This window comes from Felis catus, chromosome B3 (assembly GCF_018350175.1).
Source record: "Felis catus isolate Fca126 chromosome B3, F.catus_Fca126_mat1.0, whole genome shotgun sequence".
Taxonomy (NCBI): Eukaryota; Metazoa; Chordata; class Mammalia; order Carnivora; family Felidae; genus Felis; species Felis catus.
Window position 1 is genome coordinate 28,221,506 of NC_058373.1, and position 24,418 is coordinate 28,245,923.

General features: G+C 42.4%; 1 protein-coding gene and 1 long non-coding RNA gene across 9 annotated transcripts in view; one reads left to right on the plus strand and one right to left on the minus strand.

Moving 5' to 3' along the window:
• Positions 1-24,418, minus strand: part of CYFIP1 (cytoplasmic FMR1 interacting protein 1) — an 84,234-nt gene that overhangs the window by 24,064 nt on the left and 35,752 nt on the right. For all 6 annotated transcript variants that reach the window (XM_019832009.3, XM_019832007.2, XM_019832008.2 and 3 more), the window contains exons 20-24: positions 24,292-24,411; positions 22,092-22,291; positions 15,284-15,371; positions 4,039-4,182; positions 640-730 (exon numbers count right to left, since the gene is read on the minus strand). In XM_019832009.3, the coding sequence (XP_019687568.1) occupies positions 640-730; positions 4,039-4,182; positions 15,284-15,371; positions 22,092-22,291; positions 24,292-24,411 (643 nt within the window). The remainder of the gene's footprint in view (positions 1-639; positions 731-4,038; positions 4,183-15,283; positions 15,372-22,091; positions 22,292-24,291; positions 24,412-24,418) is intronic.
• On the plus strand, positions 31-18,333 carry LOC109500561. 3 transcript variants are annotated; one of them, XR_006598988.1, is made up of 3 exons: positions 31-503; positions 963-1,144; positions 17,682-18,333. It is a non-coding gene; the product is annotated as an uncharacterized LOC109500561 (long non-coding RNA). The 3 variants fall into 3 exon arrangements; XR_002158173.3 differs by having other exon boundaries at positions 31-345; XR_006598989.1 differs by having other exon boundaries at positions 31-305.

Sequence of the window (24,418 nt, forward strand, 5' to 3'; positions counted from 1 at the left end):
TGGAGATCCTGCACATTGTGATAAGGTACAAAAAGACACCAGGCATAAACACTGGAAAGAAAGCTAATATTCCCTAATTTGATCTATACATTCAAATGCTGACCCAGTCAAAAGTCCACAAGCTGACTCCAAAATTCATGTGGTTACGCAGAAGACCTAGAATAGCCAAAACAACTCTACGAAGAACAAAGTTGGAGACTTAACAGTTTTCAAACCCCTCATCCCAACTGTCAGGTACCAACTGCCATTTTGCAAGGATCCCCAGGGCAGTTGGACCTGGAAGCTGAGTTCCCTGTCCTTCCCTGGTTGGTGATCTTCAAGGTCCCAGTGCTGTGCAAGAGTCAGGTGTTCAGAGTTCAGAGCCCCATCACCCATCAGTGATTAGGCGGCATTGCCCCTCTCCCCCATATTTTCCCCACCCAAGTGTGATGATTCCAACACACCTGCTCCCAAAAGAAAGGCTGGTTTGTTTGTTCCATTGGAAACAACCAGGCTTTGATTAGGTTCGTGGCCTCCTCCCACCTGGGGAAAGGAGATCCTACCCTTATCAGTAATTTCTGACTTGACATACTGCACTGAGGTCTGAATGTTTATGCTGTCCCTTCTGTACTGCACTCCTGGGGAGGTGCCCATACTCACCAGGAGAGCCATATTCATGACGGGGCAGGCGGCAGATCTTGGGCATCACCTCCATCAGAGTCTTCACGTACTGCAGGATTGTGCCTTGCAGCTGTAGGAGAGATAGGCTGCATCAGCCACTGGCTGCCACTGTCTCAAAGGTTGTGAGTGGTGCGTGGGGCTTCTAAAAGGGAGTCTGTTAGTAAAACACATGGTAATGACCAGGACTGAGAATCACTTTGGCTGGGAAAGGAAATCCTATCCACAGAAAGAAAACAACCTCCACCAGAGTGACTTTACAGGAGTAACTAAATGCATCTTCTAAAACACAATTCTTCTTTCAGGAGACAAGTGGCCTGAGGTATGACAGTGGGAGGGCAAGGAGCTCTAATTGTATCCATCTGTGGTGAGTGTGGTGGCTCTGAAGAAGTGACATCCTCATGGGGCAGTTTCTGTATTCCTCTGACGGATTTGGTGTAGCTGCAACACTGGACCATGTCACCTCATGTGCCTAACACCTTACAAGGTATGTGTTTTGGGGCAGAGGTTCTAGCTGGGGGTCCCAGCAGTGACCGAGTGGGTCATGGGCTCATGTCTGTGCCAAAAGACCCAACTTTTATATATTCTTAATTGATTTCTGATCCAAACAGGTTGTATATTTTGTCAACCTCTTAGTATTCTGTCAGGTTTTGCTTTGTGTTAATGATCATATCATCTCCTTGATGGACTGCTACTTTAATTATGTGGCCATTAATTCAGCTTTAAGCATGGGAAATGCCTGAAAGTGTCTATTTCATGATAAAAAATTTTAAAGAAATGGGCTTAATCACAGGTAGTTTATTAAAATAATGGAAAAAGATTAAAGATTAAGATTTTATAAAGTTCTTTCTCAATTAACAGAAATAGAACATAGAAAACTAAATCCATGTTAGTCTACATGTATCATTCTCTCACTTTCTCTTTGCAAAAAGACTTAAATAAAATACTTCTGCATAGAACTTCTGACCTCAATCTGAAGTTACACAGATGAGTGTCTGAATCCTTTATTCACAGTTTAACCCTTAGCATCCAGGACAGGGGTGCACATCATCAGCCTTGCAGGTACAACCAGCTATCACTGGGCAACAGAAGTCTGAACAGCAGCGGGACCCTGCCCACACCACTGCCTCACAGCTGAGCCCATCTGCCTCTTGCTCAGGCCTACCCCACAGATAGCTCTGAACTCCTCGTGGCCAACAGACTCTCCTCCATATTCCCCAGTATAAATGTTTCCTGGAGATCTGTGTTTTAAGAAAACTCCTACTTCACAATCAGAAATGGGCCTCTCCATACAACTGTCCCTACCCAGATGCTTGCCAACTAAAATATGGTCTCTCCATAATGCCTTTATGGTTCCCTTGGGCAACAGCAGTGGTCCTTTATAAGAAAGCTATATTTTGGTACATAACTTCTTTAAAAAAAATTTTTTTTAATGTTTATTTATTTTTGAGAGAGACAGAGAGTAAGCAAGGGAGGGGCAGAAAGAGAGAGGGAGACACAGAATCTGAAGCAGGCTCTATGTTTTGAGCTGTCAGCACAGAGCCCAACGCTGGGCTCCAACCCACAAACTATGAGATCATGACCTGAGCTGAAGTCAGAGGCTTAACTGACTGAGCCACCCAGGCACCCCTTAACTTTTTCTACGAATTAGTTTAAAATAACATGGACCTATTCTCTTAATTTTTTTTTTTCAACGTTTATTTATTTTTGGGACAGAGAGAGACAGAGCATGAACGGGGGAGGGGCAGAGAGAGAGGGAGACACAGAATCAGAAACAGGCTCCAGGCTCTGAGCCATCAGCCCAGAGCCTGACGCGGGGCTCGAACTCACGGACTGCGAGATCATGACCTGGCTGAAGTCGGACGCTTAACCGACTGCGCCACCCAGGCGCCCCGTGGACCTATTCTCTTGAATTAAGAAAGTTGGGGAAGAAATTAAAATAAAAATTTTAAATATAAAAAAAAGAAACTAAAAAAAAAAAAAGAAAAAAGGAAGATAGATGGGAGAGAAATCAAACTACATATGGTCAAAAGTGGTGCTAAACACCACAGAGGAAGGACCCCTGGCTTTTCTACCCCAGAAAATTTAAGGTTATGTGTGATACTGTGATTTATAATAAATATATATTTGGTCTTGTATCTATTCCTGACAAAGAGCTCCTAAAACCTTCAAATTATCCTGAGAGCCTTAAAAGCATCTCTTATGGGGCGCCTGGGTGGCCCAGTCGGTTGAGCATCCGACTGTGGCTCAGGTCACGATCTCACATTCTGTGAGTTTGAGCCCCGCGTCGGGCCCTGTGCCAACAGCTCGGAGCCTGGAGCCTGCTTCGGATTCTGTGTCCCCCTCTCTCTCTGCCCCTCCCCCACTCTCACTTTGTCTCACTCTGTCTCTCAAAAATAAATAAATGTGAAAAAGATTTAAAAAAAAAAAAAGCATCTCTTATTACGTTATTAAGGTCACTTTTGGAGGCCCACCCACCAATGGGGGCTGGCTGCCAGGAGAAACAACTCCATGGTTGGATTTGGGACTTTTAGTACCACCCCCAGACCTCTGGGGAGGAGAAGGGGCTGGAGGTCAATTTAGTCACCAAAGGCTAGAGATTTAATCAATTGTGGCTATATACTGAAACCCCCATAAAACCCCAACAGGGTAGGGTCTGGGGAGCTTACAGATTTGGGAACCAGAACAGGTCCACAAGCCACTATGAGAGGCTCCAAAGTCCACAAGGAGAGGAGCTCCTGTCTTCAGGACCTCTCCCTATGTTATCTTTTCATTGGCTGTGGATTTGTATCCTTTGTAATTAACTGGTAATCTAGAGAGTAAACCAGCTTCCTGAGTTTTGTGAGCTGCTCTAGCAAATTAATTGAACTCAAGGAGGGGGTTATAGAAACCTCTGATTTACAGCCAGTGGGTCAGAGGCACAGGTGACAAATTAGACTTGAAACTAGTGGGGGTGAGGGTAGGGCAGTCTTGTGGGTCAGAGCCCTTAATCTGTAGGAACTCATGCTATTTCAAGGTAGACAGTGCTATAATTGAGTTGAATTATAGGACACCCAGTTGGTATACGAGAATTGCTCAGTGGAGTGGAAAACCCCCCTCCCCACATTAGAATTGGGTGCAGGGGCACCTGGGTGGCTCAGTCAGTTGAGCATCTGACCATGGCTCAGTTCATGATCTCTCGTTTTTTGAATTCGAGCTCCACATCAGGCTTGCTGCTATCAGCCTGTCAGTGCAAAGCCTATTTCAAAAATCCTCTGTCCCCCTCTCTCTGTCCCTCCCCTACTTGCACTTTCCCCAAAATAAATGAAAAAAAAAAAAAAAAAAAAGAATTGGGTGCAGAACACTGCACTGTGAAAAGGAAGCAGACTGAGGAAAACATACCAGGCTCTTCACGACCTTCAGCAGCTCCTCCATGACCACTGCAATGCCCTGGTAGCCAAGCAGCCGGCAGATGACCTCAAAGTGCGGAGGCCCCACAAAGTTTCGGTAGCTGCCATAAATGCTAGAGTAGGCCAAGTTCAAAGCCTGAGGGACAAAGAATATAAGGGCTTGATGAAATCTCCAGAATTTTCAATGTGGTTACTATGAAGCCAAGATGAAAAAATTGCTGCACCAAAGATGCATTCAATACACCATGCCCTTAAGATGGAGAATTCCAGAGAATTTATTAGACTGCCCTTACTGGTATTTATATCTTCAACATAAAAACATGACAAGCAAGCTTGCTAAAACAGAAAAAAGAAAACAAAGACATTTGGTTTCAAAGATTTATCAAAGTGCCAGTTTAAGGTCCTGGAATGACAAACAAATACATCCTCATTGCTGTCTCCTTGGAGCTGTTTCCAGTCTCCTGGTGGAGACATCTGGGGCAAACACTGATCTCAGGGACACATGGGGAGCTGGGACAGCAGCCCTTTCAGGGAGAATGGGTGAGAAAGGAAATCAGGGTGGTTTCTTATAGGAGGAGACCTCCAAGCTTGTCTAAGAACACAGATTGAACACTCAGCCGGGAGACCCCTAATAAACATTCAGTGCTGTGTATTTCCCTCTCAGCACTTTTCAGGTGCATCCCACAAATTTTGATATATTTGCATTTCATTTAGTTTGGTTGTCTTTTTAAAACAACTCTTTTAAAATTTTCTTGAGGTTTGTTTGATGGCCCAGAATATGGTCTATCTGGGGGGAAGCCCCAGGGGCACTTGAAAAGCATGTATGTTCTGCCCTTGTTGGGTAGAGTGTTCTACACATGTCAATAATTTACTGCTGCTTGATGGTGTTTACTTCTTTGTTGTTGCTGATTTTCTGTCTACTGATGACTAAGAGAGAGAAATGTTGAATTCCCCAACTATAATTGTGGAGTTGTTCATTTCTTCTTTCACCCATGTTAGTATAGTATTTGTCTCAAGTATTTTGAAGTTCTATTGTTTGGTACACAAACATTTAGGACTGCCTTATTTTCTTGGTGGTTTGACCCTATTATGTAATGTTCCTCTTGGTCCCGGATTAATATTCTCTGCTTTGAACTCTATTTTACCTTATATTAATAGAATCACTCCTTTCTTCTGATTGTTTGCATGGTATATCTTAATCCATCTTTTTACTTTCAACCTACCTATATCATTAATTTGAAGTACATGTCTTGCTTAATCAACTTTTTAACTCCACTTTGCCTATCTCTCAGTATTTTAATTGTATTTAGATGTCTCACTTACATTTGGGACATTTACACATAATGTAATTATTGATATCTAAGTAGGGTCTGTTTCATTCTTCCTGACTTCCTCTGAGTCACTTAAACATTTTTTAGAATTCCACTGCAATTGACCTATAGTAGTTTCAAGAGTATCTCTTCACACGGATGTTTTAGTGGTTGTTCTAGGTCTTATACATTGTATAAGTTAATCATAATCCACTGTTACCAACATTTTACCACCTTGATTGAAATGTACCAATCTCACTTCCATTTAGGTTCCCTGTATCCTCCTCCTGCCCCCTTAATCATTGTCTTAAATATTTCCTCTACATACACTGAAAACCACATCAGAAAAGTGAGGATTCTGAAGAACAAGCACAGCAGGCCTGCTTGTAATTCCTGGGAATTCATCCTTTGGATTGTTACCAACTAATAAGGGTTTTGTTTTGTTTTAAATATACATCCAAGTTAGTTAGCGTATAGTGCAATAATGATTTCAGAGTAGAATCCAGTGATTCATCCCCTACATATAATAACCAGTGCTCATCCCAAGTGTCCTCGTTAATGCCCCTTGCCTGTTCAGCCCTTTCCCACACCCATAACTCCTACAGCAACCCTCAGTTTGTTCTCTATATTTAAGAGTCTCTTATGTTTTGTCCCCCTCCCTGTTTTTATATTATTTTTGCTTCCCTTCCCTTATGTTCATCTATTTTGTATCTTAAATTCCACATATGAGTGAAGTCCTATGATATCTGCCTTTCTCTGACTAATTTTGCTTAGCACGATACCCTGTAGTTCCATCCACGTTGTTGCAAATGGCAGGATTTCATTCTTTCTGATTGCCACATAATACTCCAGTGTGTGTCTGTGTGTCTGTGTACATTTATCCATTCATCTATCGATGGATATTTGGGCTATTTCCATACTTTGGCTATTGTTGACAGCGCTGCTATAAACATTGGGGTGCCTGTGCACAATAAGGTTGTTTTCTACCACTAGGGCACTTAAACACGCTATATAAACTTGTTTAGGTTATATGTACAAACAGTGATTTATGATGGGCTCTTTTCCTTCTGGGGGTTCTGGGGTTTCAGTAACTATGAACGGTCAACATAGGTGGCATATTCCTATGTACCTAGCCTTAGTGAAAGCCTTGGACCTGAGGATCTGAGTGGACCTCTCTTCGCTGGGCAGAAAAACTACACATCCCAAGCAACCCCCATGAAGGACAACTTTGGTAGCCTGTGCCCAGTTCAATCACACCTGATGCATCTTTTTCCCTTACCGATCCTGTTTTGCATCCGTTTGCTATAATGAACTACAGCTGTTAGTACAAGTGAGTCTGTGAGTTCTTCCGGAGAATCAAAATGTGTGGGTGTCCTAGGACCCCAAAACAGAAAGTATGAAAACTGAAAACAATTTTCAAATAAAACACTGACCAGGTTGGAAGCACTGCCAAGTGCCTGTGCTGTGCCCACCCTTACAACCCCAATCACACTTGAAAGGGGCATATTTTGATCATCAGACCAGATATATCCTCTTCCTAACTCCTCCTCAAATTTGCATTTAAGTGCTGGGATTCCATGTTAGGTTTTTGCTTGATAAGTTCTACTGTTTCAAAAGAAAAACATGCAAATTGTTAGTGAAATCTAAAGGTTTCAGGAGCTAGGAAAGATGGTGGAGGAGGAGGACCCTGAGCTTACCCCATCTCATGTTTTCAATGAGATATGACCCACTTCCAAGTCAGTAAGATGGAGAGCTAACCAAAGACTGTGGGAACAAACTCCACATCGAAATACAGAGAAAAAGCTACATCTGAAATGTTACAATGGTCAGAAAGGCAGAAGGAGGCTGCCCACAGAAAAGAGGGAACTGAGTGTGCAAAATGGACAGAGAAAAAGATCTCTGCACCAGGGAGCTCACATAAGAGGACTAATATTCATAAATTTTGGCTTTAAAAACCAGAGAGCTCCATCAAAAATCAACAAAAGTAGGCCAACACCAAAACATAGCATAATTAAATTTGTGAATATAATGCTAAAGAAAAAAATCTTAAAAGCAGCAAGACAAAGGAAGTCCCTAACTTACAAGGGAAGACAAATAAGGTTAGCAGCAGATCACTCCACAGAAACTTGGCAGGCCAGAAGGGAGTGGCAGGATATATTAAAGTGCTGAATGGGAAAAATCTGCAGCCAAGAATACTCTATTCAGCAAGGCTATCATCGGAATAGAAGGAGAGATAGAGTTTCCCAAACAAAAACTAAAAAGAGTTCGAAACCACTAAACAAGCCCTAAAAGAAATATTGGAGACTCTCTGAGTGGGAAGGAAAGACCAAAAGTGATAAGGACTAGAAAGAAACAGAGAAAATCCCCAGGAACAATGAAAAAATGAGTAAAAAAAAAAAAAAAAAGGCTGTAAATACATATCCATCATTTACTCTGAGTGTAAATGGACTAAACACTCCAATCAAAACACAAAGCATGTTAGAATGGATAAAGAAACAAGACCTCTCTATACGCTGCCTCCAAGAGACTCAAAGAAATGGAAAGACATCCCATGCTCATGGATTGGAAGAACATTGTTAAAAATGTCTATACTACCCAAAGCAATCTACACTTTCAATGTGATCCCTATCAAAATAGCAACAGCCTTTTCACAGAGCTGAAACAAACAATCCTAATATTTGTATGGAACCACAAAAGACCTCAAATAGCCAAATCAATCTTGAAAGAGAAAGGCAAAGCTGGAGGCATCACAATTCCAGATTTCAAGCTATATTATAAAGCTGTAATGATCAAGACAGATGGTATTGGCACAAAAATGAACACACAGATCAATGGAACAAAATAGAAAATCCAGAAATATACCCACAATTATATGATCAACTAATCTTCAACAAAGCAGAAAGGAATATCCAATGAGAAAAAGTCTCTTCAACAAACAGTGTTGAGAAAACTGGACAGCTACATGCAAAAAGAATGAAATTGGACCACTTTCTTACACCATACACAAAAAGAAATTCGAAATGGTTTAAAGACCTACATGTGAGACCTGAAATCATAAAAATCCTAGAGGAAAATATAGGCCATAAGCTCTTTGACATTGGCTTAACAACTTCTTTCTAGGTATATCTCTCGAGGCAAGGAAAACAAAAGCGAAAGTAAAATACTGGGACTACATCAAAATAAAAAGTTTCTTCACAGTGAAGGAAACAATCAACAAAAAACTACAAGGTGACCTACAGAATGGGAGAAGATATTTGCAAATGACCTATCTGATACAGGGCCAGTATCTAAAGTATATAAATAACTTCTAAAACTCAAAGGCCTGAGAGCAAATAATCCAATTAAAAATGGGCAGAAATCACAAACAGATATTTCTCCAAAGAAGACAAACAGATGGCCAACAGACACATGAAAAGATGTACAATATCACTTACTATCAGGGAAATGCAAACCAAAACTACAATGAGCTACCACCTCACACTTGTCAGAATGGATAAAATCAACAACACAAGAAACAACAGGTGTTGGTGAGGATGTGGAGAAAGGGGAACCCTCTCGCACTGTTGATGGGAATGCAAACTGGTGAGGCCACTCTGAAAAACAGTATGGAGGTCCCTCAAAAAGTTAAAACTACCATGTGATCCAGCAATTGCACTACTGGGTATTTACCCAAAGAATACAAAAACACTAATACAAAGGGATACATGCACCCCTATGTTTACAGCAGCATTATTTACAATAAACAAACTATGGAAACAGCTGAGTGTCCACTGATTGATGAATGGATAAAGAAGATGTGGGGTGTGTGTGTGTACACACAACATACACACACACACACACACACACACATATAAGAAGTCACTCAGAGAAAGACAAATACCATACGATTTCACTCATATGTGGAATTTATGAAACAAAACAAATGAATAAAGGGGGAAAAAGGAAAGAGGAGTAAACCCAGAGTCAGACTCTTAATTACAGAGAACAAACTGATGGTTACAGGAGGGGTGGATGGGTGAAATAGGTGATGGGGATTAAGGAGTGCACTTGTCATGATGGGCACTGGGTGATGTATGGAATTGTTGAATCAGTATATTGTACACCTAAACTTATGTAACACTGTATGTTAACTAACTGGAATTAAAATAAAACTTAAAAACAAAAATAAATCTGAGGGCCTCATATTACAAATGAGAAAATTCACTTTCAAAGTTGCCCTGAATTGCGTAGGGACTGTGGCTTAATAATACCTGGTCATAATCAGGTCATAATCTTGTGGTTTGTGGGTTTGAGACTCACATCGGGCTCTGTGCTGACAGCTCAGAGCCTGAAGCCTGCTTCAGATTCTGTGTCTCCCTCTCTCTCTGCCCCTACCCCACTCATGCTCTGTCTCTCTCTCAAAAATAAACATTAAAAAAATACTCCCCCACCTCCCAGCTAATGTCCAGCTTCCCTATGGACTACACTCACCCCAAATAGGGCACATCCCAGGGGCACTACAACTAAAGTGGTGTAACTACTCAGAGGAAGAAGAGAAGGCACTACCTCTGAAAAGGGCAAAGTTACAAATACTTTATTGTAAAATAAATACTTACAGCTCAATTCAAGAAACACTCTGCCAGCCACACCTGACACAAAGACTTGGGTCTCACCTTGAAACCAGAGGACACAGAGCTAGACTCACTAGCGGTGTGTCTTGGGTTCTCTAACACCCTTGACGGTATGAGTCTTCAACTGTAAGTCAGGGACAATATTACTTATCTTACAGAAAGAGAGCATCAGTGACATACTCAAGAGCATGTTCACTTAGAGTGGTGATATTCCAAGAACCAAACAGCACCATAAATGAGCCACTCATCTAAGTCAATATTATTCTCACAAGACACTTATCCTAGTTCATCATTCATTAAAATAAAAAAAAAAACACATTAGATTTTTGAACTGGATTCATGGTATTCCATAATCTCACAGGTACAAACACTATAAACTGCATTGCAACAAAATGAAGTAAAATGATGTCTCTGAATACAATATTCAACTCTGATATCATGATATATTGTCATTCTGCTTTTTTTGGTCCTCAAAAAAGTATCATATAAGATGAACAGTCAACACCAATGTCACTCACCCAAATTTTTGGCAGACTTTTTGTTAGAATCCAAACAATTTAACAAAAATTACTAGTTTAGGGCATAAGAATAAAAATGACACAAACGTAATTTGACAAACTGAGGCTGAAATCTGCAGTTCGGTCGCAGCTGATCACTTTTAAAAGAATAATCAAGTCCAATTCATCTAATCTTTCTTTTCCTCCGAATGGGTACAGCAGATGACCCTAGACTGCTCACGCCCCTGAGGACACATGAGGTGTGAACACAGACCCCACGCCCCTCAGGATCTTTGCTGTACAAGAAGCAGTAACACTGCTGCCTGAATTCCTGGAGGAAAATCAGTATAAAACCAAAAACTCCAGTATAAAACCAAATCCTGAGCCATTAACACCAGGATGGATGCACACTGTGTTTGGGCAGCAGGATGGACACAATAGTGCTGGTGAGGAACCACTCTCTCAGAACCAACACCACAAGCCTTCTTCCCAGGAATCCATCCCTCCAACGACCATGCGGGAGGCTGGTCTGACACCCCATGGCCAGACGCTGTGCAAATGTGTGGTAAATCACAAGCATCTACCTTTCCTCAAAGCGCCAAACTTCCCTTACGCCTTGTCATCCTCTCCAAATGCTGGGGCAGGGGAGGAAATGGAGGAGAGAATGGAAAAATCACTTCATTTCTTGGTTCCTCCTTCCCACAGGCTCTTCTCTTTTTATCTTAGCATTATAAAGACATATTTTGTGGTCATGCCTAAGACAGGGATTAAACTTCAGAATCAAGCCTAGTTCATAGCAAATCTTTTAGTTAACACAGACCCAAGAAATTTCTATCTTACTTGCCAAAATTTCTAGTCCTATCTTCTAAAACTATATAAAACTTCTTTTAGCTCCAAGAAGGTAAAATACTACACTTTATTTATTTATTTGTTTTTAAATGATTGAATTTTACTAAACATAACTATGATATATTCTGAGTAAAATGGCATCAGTGTAGTGGCATCAGTATAGAATGTGAATTCTATACCTGTACACTGTATTCTGGTTGTTTTAAGTTCTCTCTGATAATTGCTTTCTTTTGTTCCCCTAAATAAGACTTTTCACTCGTTTTTGATACACCCTTCAGGTGGTCAGCTTCGGGATAGGTTTCAACACTGATTACATTTTAATTTCAGAAAGGGGGCATAGAGTACTTATTCTAATCCTTCTAAAAATCCTCACGCCTTTCTGGAGGGGCAGAGGAGGTGGGCAGCCTGCACCAATACACCAGCCAGAATCACAGTGTTTGCCCACTTCCAAAGGCATAGTCCTAGCACAATCAAGTTCAAGTTACCATCTGTAGTGACAGCAATGAAGGCAAACAAGAAGACAGAAATGAAAGGTTCACACTCTAAAGAATAGATTAGGAAAGAATGGGTTAGAAGCATCTCTTCTACTTCTCAGATCAGCTGGCATCTAAAAGGATGTCCTAGTGTAGGTGATATGGGGTAGCAGCCCCTCAGCTCCTGACCTGTGTCCTAGCCTCGACTGCCCTGAGATTCAACACATGTACACAGGTCTACACCTGTTGCCAGCTACACTCGACCAGCAGCAGCTCAGAGCATGAGAACAGCCTTCTCTCAGGGTCCACAGAGTGTGGGTGTCTCTTGGGCATGGGACAGGAGCAGAGTCTGTTAATTGCTTGGGCCTCGTGTCCCATCATAAGCATCACCTGTCTGACCAGTGGGGTTTCCCAGAGGCAGCACTGAGTCAGGTGCTTTATCTTCCACCTCCCTTCTCTGAGGCAGTGCTGCTGGGGACTCCTCTGCAGGCGAGAAATCTTTGGCCAAGTGGGAGGAAGGGAGAGAACAGGGACATGTGGCCCCCTGCTTGTATCTCAACAGCTTCAGTCTCCTTTCCACCCTCCCTGCCTCACTGGCCATGCTCCCAAAACTGCTGGGGCCCTTCCCTTGCCCAGGCTCTTGGTACCTGTCTGCACACCAGGGCCCAGTCCACACCTTCAGGCCTCTGTGGAACAAGGCCTGCACTCACCTGCTGAGCCAAGAACTCTGCTCCCTGGCTCAGGCCAGGTGCAGCCTGGGTCACAGCGCATGCCCAGGAAACACTTGCTGAGTGAGCCCTGAGACTATGACTGCAACTTGGTATAGGTAGAAAAAAAACATTATTTAATATTTTTAAAAATGACACTCAGTCCCAGAACACAGCAGAAAGAACAATGACATCTGGCCTTCTTCACTCCTGGTCATCATCACTAGGCTTAACACAGCAGCCAAAATCCTGACCCTAACAAACGGGGCAATATGATCCTCCAACCCAGCCCACCAACTCCCACAACCTCTGCCTCAGCTGAGTGAGCCATGAAACCTGCCTGATGTGTCCAAAACAGATACCCAGCAGGGCAGCATCCTCCCCCGCTCACAGTAAGGTCTATGATGTGCAGAGCAGACAGACCTAGGAAGAGGAGTGGACACAGGCCCCAGGGATAAAGGCCTCTTCCCTTTAACCCTCCTAAATCTAGCCCTGTCTGACTTCAAAAATGGACACCTCCACCCACCAACTGCCAGAAACCTAGGAAACATCTTTGGGTCTTCCGTTTCTCTCCCCTTCAATCTTTGGGTTATTAGCCAAAGTCCAGTCACATCCACTTCCAAAATACCCCTTGAGTCTAGCTACTTCTATCTCTGTCAATGCCACCTGGTCCAAGGCACCACCTCCTGCCTGGACTAGGATAACATCTTCCCACCTGGCAACATTCTCCATCTGCTCCTGGTCCCTCCCTCAGACCCCGGCCCAAGCTGCCTGTCATACACCACCCCTCCCCACCCCCATCTTGTGACAGAGACTCGGGACCACGGGGTCCTGTGCAGGGCTGGTTCCTTCTCAGCATCCAGATCTTGTTAGAGCAAGGCCTCTCTAAAAACCAGCCAAGGTTCTATCACAACAGTTCCTTTCACAGCATCCTAGGAACACAGCTTCTCAAGTGGACATGCCCTTCCCACACACAATGCAGAGTACATGGCACCACCCAAATGTGGAAAACAGAGACAGCATCCATTTCAGCTTGAAGTTCCACATATCCTTGCAAAACACAGGCAGTTTCTAGTTCTCTCAACACTGGTTCCCCCTTCCTCCCAAATATATCCTCTACTTAACCCTCTGGCTTATCCCACTAAGACATCTACCATTTCCTTCTTGGCTGACAGGTTGAAAACTTTCAATGGTCACATTAATTTGTAAAGTGTTATGATGCTCTGATTAAGACAGAAGTGGCCAAAGGGAGATGATATCACAAGCCTGGAGAAGTTGAAGGAAGAGAAGGAGGGTGAGCCAAGGACTTGTCTCTTCAAAGACTAGTCAGAAGGGAAGGCTGAAATTCTGACACCCTCCTGAGAGCCAGCACTAGGGATGTGAAGAGTGGTCCTTTTATGTCATTATTAATAGGCTCACTTCTGCACCTGTGAGACGAATGTGCAGAAAATATGAAGATGGTACTGCCCAAACTTCAGCCCCTTAGAGCTTTAGAGCCGAATGAAGCAGCAGCTGCTCAGAGCTTTAGGTTCTAAGGCCATAGACGCTGGTGTCCATGACCAGGCAGGGGCCATGATCCACTTCCCCACACAGCCTACAGGCTGTGTGGAGACCGAGGCTGACACCAACATCAGAGGAAACAGCTTAAAATAACTAGTGAGAACAATGCACACACATCATAAACTGAGTTCAGAAAAGGAAAACGTTTCTCAGACTCAGCCCTCCCAGAGAAAGCCACTTTTTAGCATCCACTAATCTTTTCTCTGGGTTTATCTTTTTGTAATAAGGAATATTCTGTTTGGAGTGTGATCTTTTTTTTTTTTTTTCAACTTAATACAATACAGCCCCCACAACCTATCACAAAATCTATGTAATTATCTGTGATGACTGTATTCCAGTGGACAGTAAGTTATTGGAGTGTTACGTGATGGTCAGTTAGGTTGCTTCCGTATTTTTTATGACAATGTTGTTATGACCACCCCCATAGCAGACCTTACTTTATACTTGTCTGATTTATTCCCTTAGCTGTCCAGCTTCCTACAAGTGAGAACATTTAAATATTGATAAACATTTCAGCTGGCTCCCTAGAATCATACAGTCCCATGTGCACTCATTTATTTTTCTTTAATTACTGGTGAGGCCAGTTACCTATTCCTATTTTTTTTTACTACATTTTTTGGAAATATCTGCTCATTAAATCTATCTCATTTTTACTATCAAGGGTTTGTCTTTTTTTTATGAAACCCTAAGAGTGCTTTAATTATTAACAAAACTAACCTTTAATAATACTCTTGTTACAAATTCAGCCACCCTCAGCCTGGACACTTGTCTTACCTTACTAGACAGCAGTGGTTCTGTGGTTTTTGCCAGTTTGCCTGCTTGCCTGTGGTTTCTGGATGTCAACCCTTTTCTCCACGCCCCCTCCCACCTCAGCCCCTCCCTTTGTGGCATCACACCTGGACAAGGTATCCTGCCCTCTCTGTCACAGATATGGCCCTGAGCCTATTCCACACTTTCCTGGTTTGATATTTTTAAACCATTAAATCTGCTGACAACCTCACTTACTGTAGTGCCAGGAGTGAGGCCAGGCCTAGTTGGACACCTACGACAGCCAGAGGGCTGTCCTAACACTACTATTACTTTTTAGGAAGATGCTAATGGAAGAAAACAATAACATTTCACACATGGCATGATACATCTAAATCACTGCAACTAACATGAATTAAACTAAACTAGAAAATATGCTTCATTGTGAACTTAAAATTTTTAACACAAACACAAAAGGGCCTACCTTTGATCCATGTAAATACTGGGGTTGTGCATTAGGCTGTTTATCTCTTTGAAATTCCTGAGAAAATGGTAATACTGTCCGAACAAATCTAAACAAAAAGGATAAAAAGAAAAGAAAAAAAAAGGAAAAGAAAACAAAAAAATTTAATGGCACTTCTTTAAAATTCAGAACTTTTCCATTACCCATCAGTTAAATTTTCCTCACAGTTAACTGATACAATCATCACATAGGAAAATTCTAAGAAATCAAAAACCATAGTACAGATGATATAAACACTCTGAAATATGATATACATGTATCCAGAATTCACAGAGTGAGAACACCCAGGTCCTACCACTGCATAAGCAGTCTCCAAACTCTGGAAGACAGTCTGGTCTGTTGGCACCAGGACCATTTCATGCCTAATGCAGTCCATTGACAAGTGGTAATGACCTAGTACTCAGGCCTTGCTGGGTCTCTGGACATGGTGATGACCTCGGGGATAGGAGTGGGAAGGAAGATACAGGCACTGATATCCAGTTACTCAAATCACTAGTTACAAGCTAATGGGAAGAAAGAGCAAACTAAGTACTTATAACCACATTCATTTAGCCAACATACTGGCTTGATAATGGATTAGGAGACCTTGAAAATCAAATGCTTGGATTTTAAAGTGGACATGAAAAGCTTGGCTAATACTTTCATATCAGAAGAGTTCATTTAAACATATAAAACTTTTGGGGCTCCTGGGTGGCTCAGTTGGTTGAATGTCTGGCTCTTGATAATTGGCTCAGGTCACGATCTCACAGTTCATGGGTCTGAGCCCCGTGTCGGGCTCTGTGTTGTGCTGATAGCACAGAGGAGCCTGCTTGGGATTCTCTCTCTCCCTCTCTCTCTCTCTGCCCCTCCCCTGCTTGCTTGCTCTCTCTCTCTCTCTCTCAAGAAAGAAAGAAAGAAAGAAAGAAAGAAAGAAAGAAAGAAAGAAAACCAAAAACCTTATAAAACTTTTATAAAGTAGCATCATTACTGCATGGATTTGCTAACTATTAAACATGAAGCACTTGATTAACACATATTACACTTTAATAAATAAAAAAGGATGTACTTGGCATAATACCACCAGTGCATGAAATGAACATGCATATCTGAGGGGAGTACATTTACACAGAAATGTCATGCTTTTGAGTGTCTGGATTTTGTTGTTACCCTTTAAAGACTGTTGAGTTATATTGGGCAGAATGTTAAAACTGCTTGCAAGTCAGCTGGAACCTTTCATAATTAGGGTGGCATGGTATTGTAAACAGCTTAGGGCTAGTACTAAGGCAGGCCCTTCTGGCAATTCTACTGAATGCATAGGTATTTGGTGAGGTCTCCCCATTCTTGCTGGCAGGGCCTCAGATGGCTCCTAGCTCTGTGTCAGCTCCGGGAATTCTTCAGCTTAGAGCCCCCAAAAAGTTGTTCTTTGCCCATCTTTGTGGAGATCCACAAAGATGGATCTCCACAATCCACAATGCACACACAGTTTAATATTCAAACAAAGACTAAAGGGCCCCTAAGTTGGTCTCAGGAGCTATTCCTCTATGCAGCTCTCTCTTCTCTCATACTGCAAATCTGCCCTGCAAATTCCAGCTGTCTCAGAATCCTCTGTTTCCAATCTGTCCCTTCTACCAAATAAGACTTCGAAGCTGTACTTGGGATACATCCTTCCACACTGAAGCCCAGAAAGTGCTTCCAAGCAGAAACCCAGGGAAGTCGTAGGGCTTACCTCCTTTGTTTCCTTTCCCCTAGAGAAATAGGCAATGCCTGAAACAGTGGTTTCATAAATTTTTCACTTGTTTAAGGCAAAAGATATATCCAAACCCTGTTACTTCATTATCCCAAATAACTTTTAAGCACTGTATTTTGACTATGTATTTATATACATATGAAATATATACATATAGTCAAATATATTGAGTATAAATACACTCAATGTAAAGATAAAAAAATTGGAATTCCAGTTAGTAGGCTTGTGTTCATGGTGGAAAGGATTAGTAATTTTGAATTTTCTGCATTTTCTAGAATTAAGCAAGTGAGTAAATATACTAATAACGAAACAGGATTCTCACTGTAGAAAGGAGTTATAAAAATGGAAAGGGAGGGAGAAAACGAGAATGAGAACTGCAGTGCTGAACTGGAATTGAAGATATTAGTGTGAATTCAGGGTTAGAACATGTAGACCGCTACAGAGAAGCAACCCCCACCCCCCACCACATAAACATTTTATGGGGTTGTGTCCTCTAAAAAGATAATTTGAAGTCCTAATTACCAGTACCTTATAATGTGATCTTATTTAGAAATGGGGCTACTGCAAATGTCAAGATGAAGTTATACTGAAGCAGAGCAGGCCCTTGATCCAATATGACTCATGTCCTTGTAGGAAGAAGGGAAAACAGCATGTGTCTAAGAAGGCAGAGACTGGAATGATACAGCTGCATGCTAAGAAGGCCAAGAATTGCTGACCACCCACCTGAAGCTGGGGAAAAGCAAGAAAAGTCTCTACCCAGAGTCTCAGAAGAAGCACAGCCCCGCTGACACCTTGGTTTTGGATATCTAGACTCCAGAACTGTGAGAAAATAAATTTTGGTTGTTTTAAGCCCCAAGGTTTGTGGTAATACAGGGACTTAATACAGTACATAGTCAGGTACTCCCTAGCTCTGAACATCAAAAGAGTCTAGAAACAATGACATTCCAGTAGCAATGAACATATCTAACACCCAGACTTACTTTGTAAACATTAAGCCTAGATGTAAAATATTCTCCACTAAAAGGAATCCTTGTAGAAATAAAAAATTGCAAAGATAGAGCAGGAGAAGTACAAGATGAACCTGGAACTTTTTGTGGTGCAGAAAGTAGGGCAGTGCTTCAAAATGATGTGGACAGCTAATAGGACACCAAAACCAGGTGGAAGGGGCTCCCACTGGCCAAAATGGGGTCAATTTAAGCCACAAAAACCAAATCATGATAATAACAGATTACAATGCTGAGTTAGAATCTGCAAGTCTTTACTTATAATAAACAAATAAATATATGCCAACATATATAGCTGAAGGCCAACTAATATATATACATGGAATGATGACATTTGAAAATCACCATTGTCAACCACCATAATGATAACTGAGTTGGGTCAGAATCATCAACAGATGATAAAACTAGTAGGCCAAATTTTAATGAGGAACAGTTTATTTATGAAGTCTCAACTATCTCTCTATAAATTACTTATAAATTCTAAGCAGAAAAATGATAACATGGCAGTGGAGAAACCAGGCAGCCACCATCCTAACCAAAAGACAGAAGTTAACATCACCAGTAACAGACAAAGTAATGCCCTTTGCTTCACTGTACACTGCACTGAGGACACACCCATTCCTCTGTGGCCTTCCTCCCTCTGAGGCTTGACTTTGATCCCAATCATTGCCTATTTCCAGAACTACAGCATTTTCACACAATTATCAGCTGTATAGGTTAAATTTAAGTCATAGGCTACCCTAAACCACTTCCTAGAGCCATCAGACAAAATCACTAATCAAAAATAAGCAACCAGTGAAGTTCTGGTTTCCCTTGAACAGTTCTTAGGAAACCCTCAGGGATGGAATTAAAATACTGGGTGACACAATTCTGTCTGTCTTCTCAGGATTCCAGTTCAGTTCTCAGGAGCCTTGGTGGGCAGAGCAGCATCCTTACAACACAGGTGGGGACCACTCACAGCCTCCATGGGCTCTGTGCTCACTCTGCAAACAGGGGTATTCACATCTCATGGGCCAATGGAAGAAATATGCCACAAGAGATGAAGGCACCCAAAGCTGCCCCTTCTGCTCACTGTCATTTACATCAGACATTGTATGGTCTCAGGTAGCTGAGGGCTGAGGTGTGACCTGACACCACTCCTCAGTTACATATTGGATGCCTCAATGTTCCTCACACAGTTCTACCAGGGTCCTATAACCGACATTGGCCTGGAGGTTTTCTACCTTTCATAGTACCAACTTCCTAACCTGAGCCCTGTCAATTCTGTCTTTGACAATAAGACCCCTACTGCCAGCAGGCCAGGCAACCTTGAAGGGGGGATGTTCTCCATCATCAATCCCAAACAGGGCATCCAACAAGGGCCTATCTTGGTGGGCAGGGACTCAGAATTTGATCCATTTCCCTAACTCCACTCTTCCTCACCAAACTTGTGTTCATATGTCTAAAGTATCTTTCAGAAAACATAGCAGTTCAACACAAGAGTTTATGGCAAATGCTGGCTTTTCATCATCATGTAATCCTGATCCTCCTCTGCAGATCTTCTACACAGCTCACATCAATTCTGAGGACTTGACCCATTGAACCATCACCGAGGAGACCAGGGCAGTCCAACAGGCATAAGGAAGGCTCAGGGAACACCTTTCATTATTCCTTTTGCAAGATCTCTGAGAAATCCCTCAAAGGAAGACCAAATGCTAGATAATTTTTAAAAAGCCTGGGTAGCTCAGTTGGTTAAGCAACTGACTCTTGGTTTTGGCTCAGGTCATGATCTCAGAGTTTGTGAGTTTGAGCCCCAAGTCAGGCTGGGCTCTGTGCTTTCAGCATGGAGCCTGCTTAGGATTCCCTGTCTCTCTCTCTCCCCCTCTACCCCTCCCCTACACACACACACACACACACACACACTCTCTCTCTCTCTCTCTCTCTCTCTTTCTCTCTCTCTCTCAATATAAATAAACATTTAAAAAATACAATCTAAAATAATACCAAAAAAAAAAATCACAACTTCCTGTGTTGCCCAATTCCAACCTCACCATAACACCTTTTTTTCAGCCTACTGATGGTGGAGTTCTGTTGCATGTAACCTTCAGAGACACCTGACAAGGCAAAAACAATTTAAGGAAAGGTAACAGAAATTAATTCCAAAGGTTCCAAATGGATCAACCAAAACAACTCTTTGGTCCTGCAAACATCAGCCATGACTTAAACAGATTTTCAGAAGCAGAAAAGCATATTTATAGTCTAATACAGAATGACCCTCCTTGTGATATATCATGTGGAATAAAAATGTGTATATAATAGCATGCCTAATAGCACTCATTTCTGCAAAATAAAAAAATATATATGTATATCTGACTGTATGACAAAAACTGTAGAAGAAATACACATTTTAAAAAATGTTTATTCATTTATTTTGAGAAAGAGAGAGTAGGGAAGGGGCAGAGAGAGAGGGAGAGAGAGAATCATAAGCAGGATCCATGCCCAGCGCAGAGCCCAAACACAGGGCTTAATCTCATGACCATGAGATCATGAACTGAGCCCAAGTCGGAAAATTAACCAACTGAGCCACCCAAAGAGCCCCAAAACATTTTTTTAAGTGTTTATTTATTTAGAGAGAGAAAGAGAGAGCACAAGCAGGGGACGGGCAGAGAGAGAAAGAGACACAGAATGCGAAACAGGCTCCAGGCTCTGAGCTAATAGCTCAGAGCCTGATGTGGGGCTTGAACTCACGAACCGTAAGATCATGACCGGAACCTCAGTAACCAACTGAGCCACCCAGATGCCCCCCCCCATCGATATATTTTTTAATGCGAGCAATCTCTAGGGATTTATTTTCCTCCTCATATATGTATATATGATTTCTAGCTTTTCTACAATTATGATGCATTATTTATGTAATAAAAATATTTTTTCAGTTAATCCAGACTCTAACAATTTGAAAGATATCTGTTTCAGGAGACTAGACACCTTCAAAGAAGTTAAACAATGATGAGTAGTGTGTAAAGTCTGGTTCTGGTATATGCCCAGCCAGGCCCAGAAGCCCCCTAATCTGAGGAGACTGACTGGGACTCCTCCCCCTGTGGCTCTGGAAGCTATGGTCACGTTCCCACTACTGCTGCCTGGCAAGTGTCAGCTACCTGGGGCTGGTGTGATGGCATAGCCCCATGCACCTTGGGCCAAGCCTGTGTCCCTATAAGGAAAACCAACCTTGAGGTCCTAAATAGAAAATGGCAATAGCAGACATGATCAGACCACAGGAGGGCCTCCCTTCTGTCCTCAGTATGTCCTTTGAGACATAAAACTGGGCTTGAAAGTCAGTAACAATTCAGCTAATACATGGTGGGATGTTCAGATCTAGCAGAAAAGCCAGACAGTGATTTTTAAAAAGTGGTCATAATACACATACATACACACACACACACACATGTCTTTGGCACATGCTGACACAGAGCAGAAGGTCAGCTTAGAGTAGAGCACAGAGAACAAACCTGGACAGATAGCTGCCCAGTGCACAGAGGCCAAGGCAGGGCTGTCCCAGGATTTGGGCCACATCAGGAGGCTAAACCACTAATCAACCGTGCCACCCACATAACTGGCCACTTTTATGTCGTTCAACATAGCAGTAAACGGTAGGTTGGTGAGAGTGTGGCTCACAAACTGATCTTCATACACCCCAACATCCCAGAATGGAAGAAAAATAGAAAGTCACCCACTATATTCCAACATCAGGTAGACTGACAACGGTGGAGGTGGTGCAGACCCTGCAGCTACTGTCCACGTGCACCATGAGATCCTGCTCTGACCTACAAGCAAGTGCCCCAGTGGAGTCTCTACATGCAAAGCCATAAAACATGCCCAGGGGCTGGCCTAAGGCTATACTTGCAAAAAGAGGAAACTGGGAGGGCCTGAGTACCCTGGACGTGACAAATGATAGGGAACAGGGAAAAAGCAACTTAATGGACAATGTGGAGGCCCAGAGATATCCTGTTTAGGAACCCTTTGGCAAGGGCATCCAAAACTATCCATGAGGTTACATGCTCACCGGTTGGTAGAGCCATTATAGCAGTAGTTGGGCAGAAAGTCGTAATTGAGTTCCCAGAAGACATGGAGGGTGATTCTCCCGTATGGCGCTGATACATTGTGGTTGGCCTCCCGGAACATGGCGTCAAAGCTGTCCAGTGTCAGGTACCTGTTTAGCAGCTTGTGGGTCATGCGGTTGATTTCCAAGAGGCCATCCAACTCCTATAGTACCACAAAGACAGGGGTGTGAGGACAGAATTGAGCCCAGCTCATTGGCCCCCATTCCTTACATGGGCAGTGCCATGGTGCTAGGGTGGGCTGGGTAGGAGAGAATAGTATACACAGAGGTAAGGCTGGTGAGCTAGACCAAGAATATACACAGTGGGGGTCTAGTAGGCCACAGGAGCTTGCTTCTTACACCTAAATTCATTATGTCCTCTCCACTCTTTTGGAAACACCCCTCCTAACCGTGGTCACACCTCCATCATCCTTTTTCCACTAAGGAAACCTCCGCACTGCCCCCTCACTGGCTTCCAACCACCCCTAGGGCAGAGACCACTAGGATGCATCCACCCCTGCCCTGCTGGCACGCTATGTGTCCTCAGGCATCAGCCTGAGTCAGCCTCTCTTACTGTGCACAGCGACAAAGCACAGTCAGCAAGTGCATTCACAGATAGATTTCCAAACTTCTAATTTGCTCATAAATATGCCTAGGTCTGTGTTATCCACTGTAGTAGCCAATGGCCACATAATGGCAATGAGAACATGGCTGGTCCAAACTGAGGTGCACTGTACATGTGAGTTACACACCAGCTTTAAAAGACCAAGTATGAAGACAAAGAATATAAGATATCTATGTCAGTCATCCTGATTCTGTGGAAGAATATGAGGAGCACTGCTCACCCTATGTGGAGATGCTTGAACCCAAGTTGCTGAAGCCCAGTGCTCACTGACGCCTCTCTTGTTCTAGCCAAAACTGCATCTTTAGTAATGAACAACCTTCCTTGTGTTCTTACATGTTCACTAACAATGTCTGAAGCCTTCATTCTTGGAAGATCTATTTGGTTTGGCATAAAATCCTTAATTCTCATTTCCTTTCCTTGGCTTCTGGCATGAATAGCTGTAGACAAACTCTGAAGACAAATTTTCTTTCTCTTATCACTCTGCTCAGATATCCAGAGAATTTTTTCTTTTCCTTTAAAATCTAATACTTCTAACAGGGGCACCTAGGTGGCTCAGTTGGTTGAGCGTCTGACTTCCAACTTAGGTCATGATTTTGCATCTCATGAGTTGGATGAGCCCATGTTGGGCTCTGTGCTGACAGCCTGGAAACTGCATTGGATTCTGTACCTCCCTGTCTCTCTGCCTCTTCCCCACTCATGCTCTGTCTCTCTCAAAAATATAAACATTAAAAAAAAAAAAAATCTAATACTTCCACTGAAATATTCCTTGGTATTGGCCACTTTGGGTCAGTTTTCCCAGGCACATGCCACAGGCTTTTAATATATATTTATAGCATGTACTAAATTTTATCCACATTTCCTGGAAACACAATTTTCAGGTCACACTGCTTTGGTTTTTCTCTTCAGAGACCCTTGTGATATGTATTGTATGTTGGATCTTCATTGTTAATCTTCTATATGATTTTCTTTCAAATCCTTTTTTTCTGTGTTCATTTCTTTTTGATTTTTAAAATTTTCCTTTTTTAAAAAAATTATTTATTTAGAAAGAGAGAGGAGCTGGGGAGGGAGGGGGGAGGGAGAGGGAGAGGGAGAGGGAGAGGGGGAGAGAGAGAGAGAGAGAGAGAGAGAGAGAATGAATATCTCATGCAGGCTTTGTGCTGTCAGCACAGAGCCCAACATGGGGCTCGAACTCACGAACTGTGAGATCATGACCTGAGCCAAAACCAAGAGTCAAATGCTTAACTGAGCCACCCAGAGGCCCCAAATTTTCCTTCTTTTATTCTCTTACCATAGTTAGGTGTAATTTATTCAAGGTTAGGATTATTTGTTCTTTGAAGTCATCTTAGAATTGCAGCCAATAAGAACAGACACTAAAAAACGATACTCAGGATAGGCCAAGCTCGAGTAGTGCAAAGCTTTTGATTTCTATGCAAAAACTGAACCTACTATTGGTTCAGTTTATCATAAGGACAAAATTAAAATTAGCTCCAATCCTTGTGACCAGTTTCTGCTGAGCTTGACAAAGGGGAGAGCACTTACAACTATTGATGTCAGGTCTTCACTTTCAAATCGTCCAATGGCCAGTTCCAGAGACTTATACATGGCTGCTGAGACACGCTGAGTAATCAGGCGATTAAGGTCTATGGATCTGCCCAGGAGCTGGAAG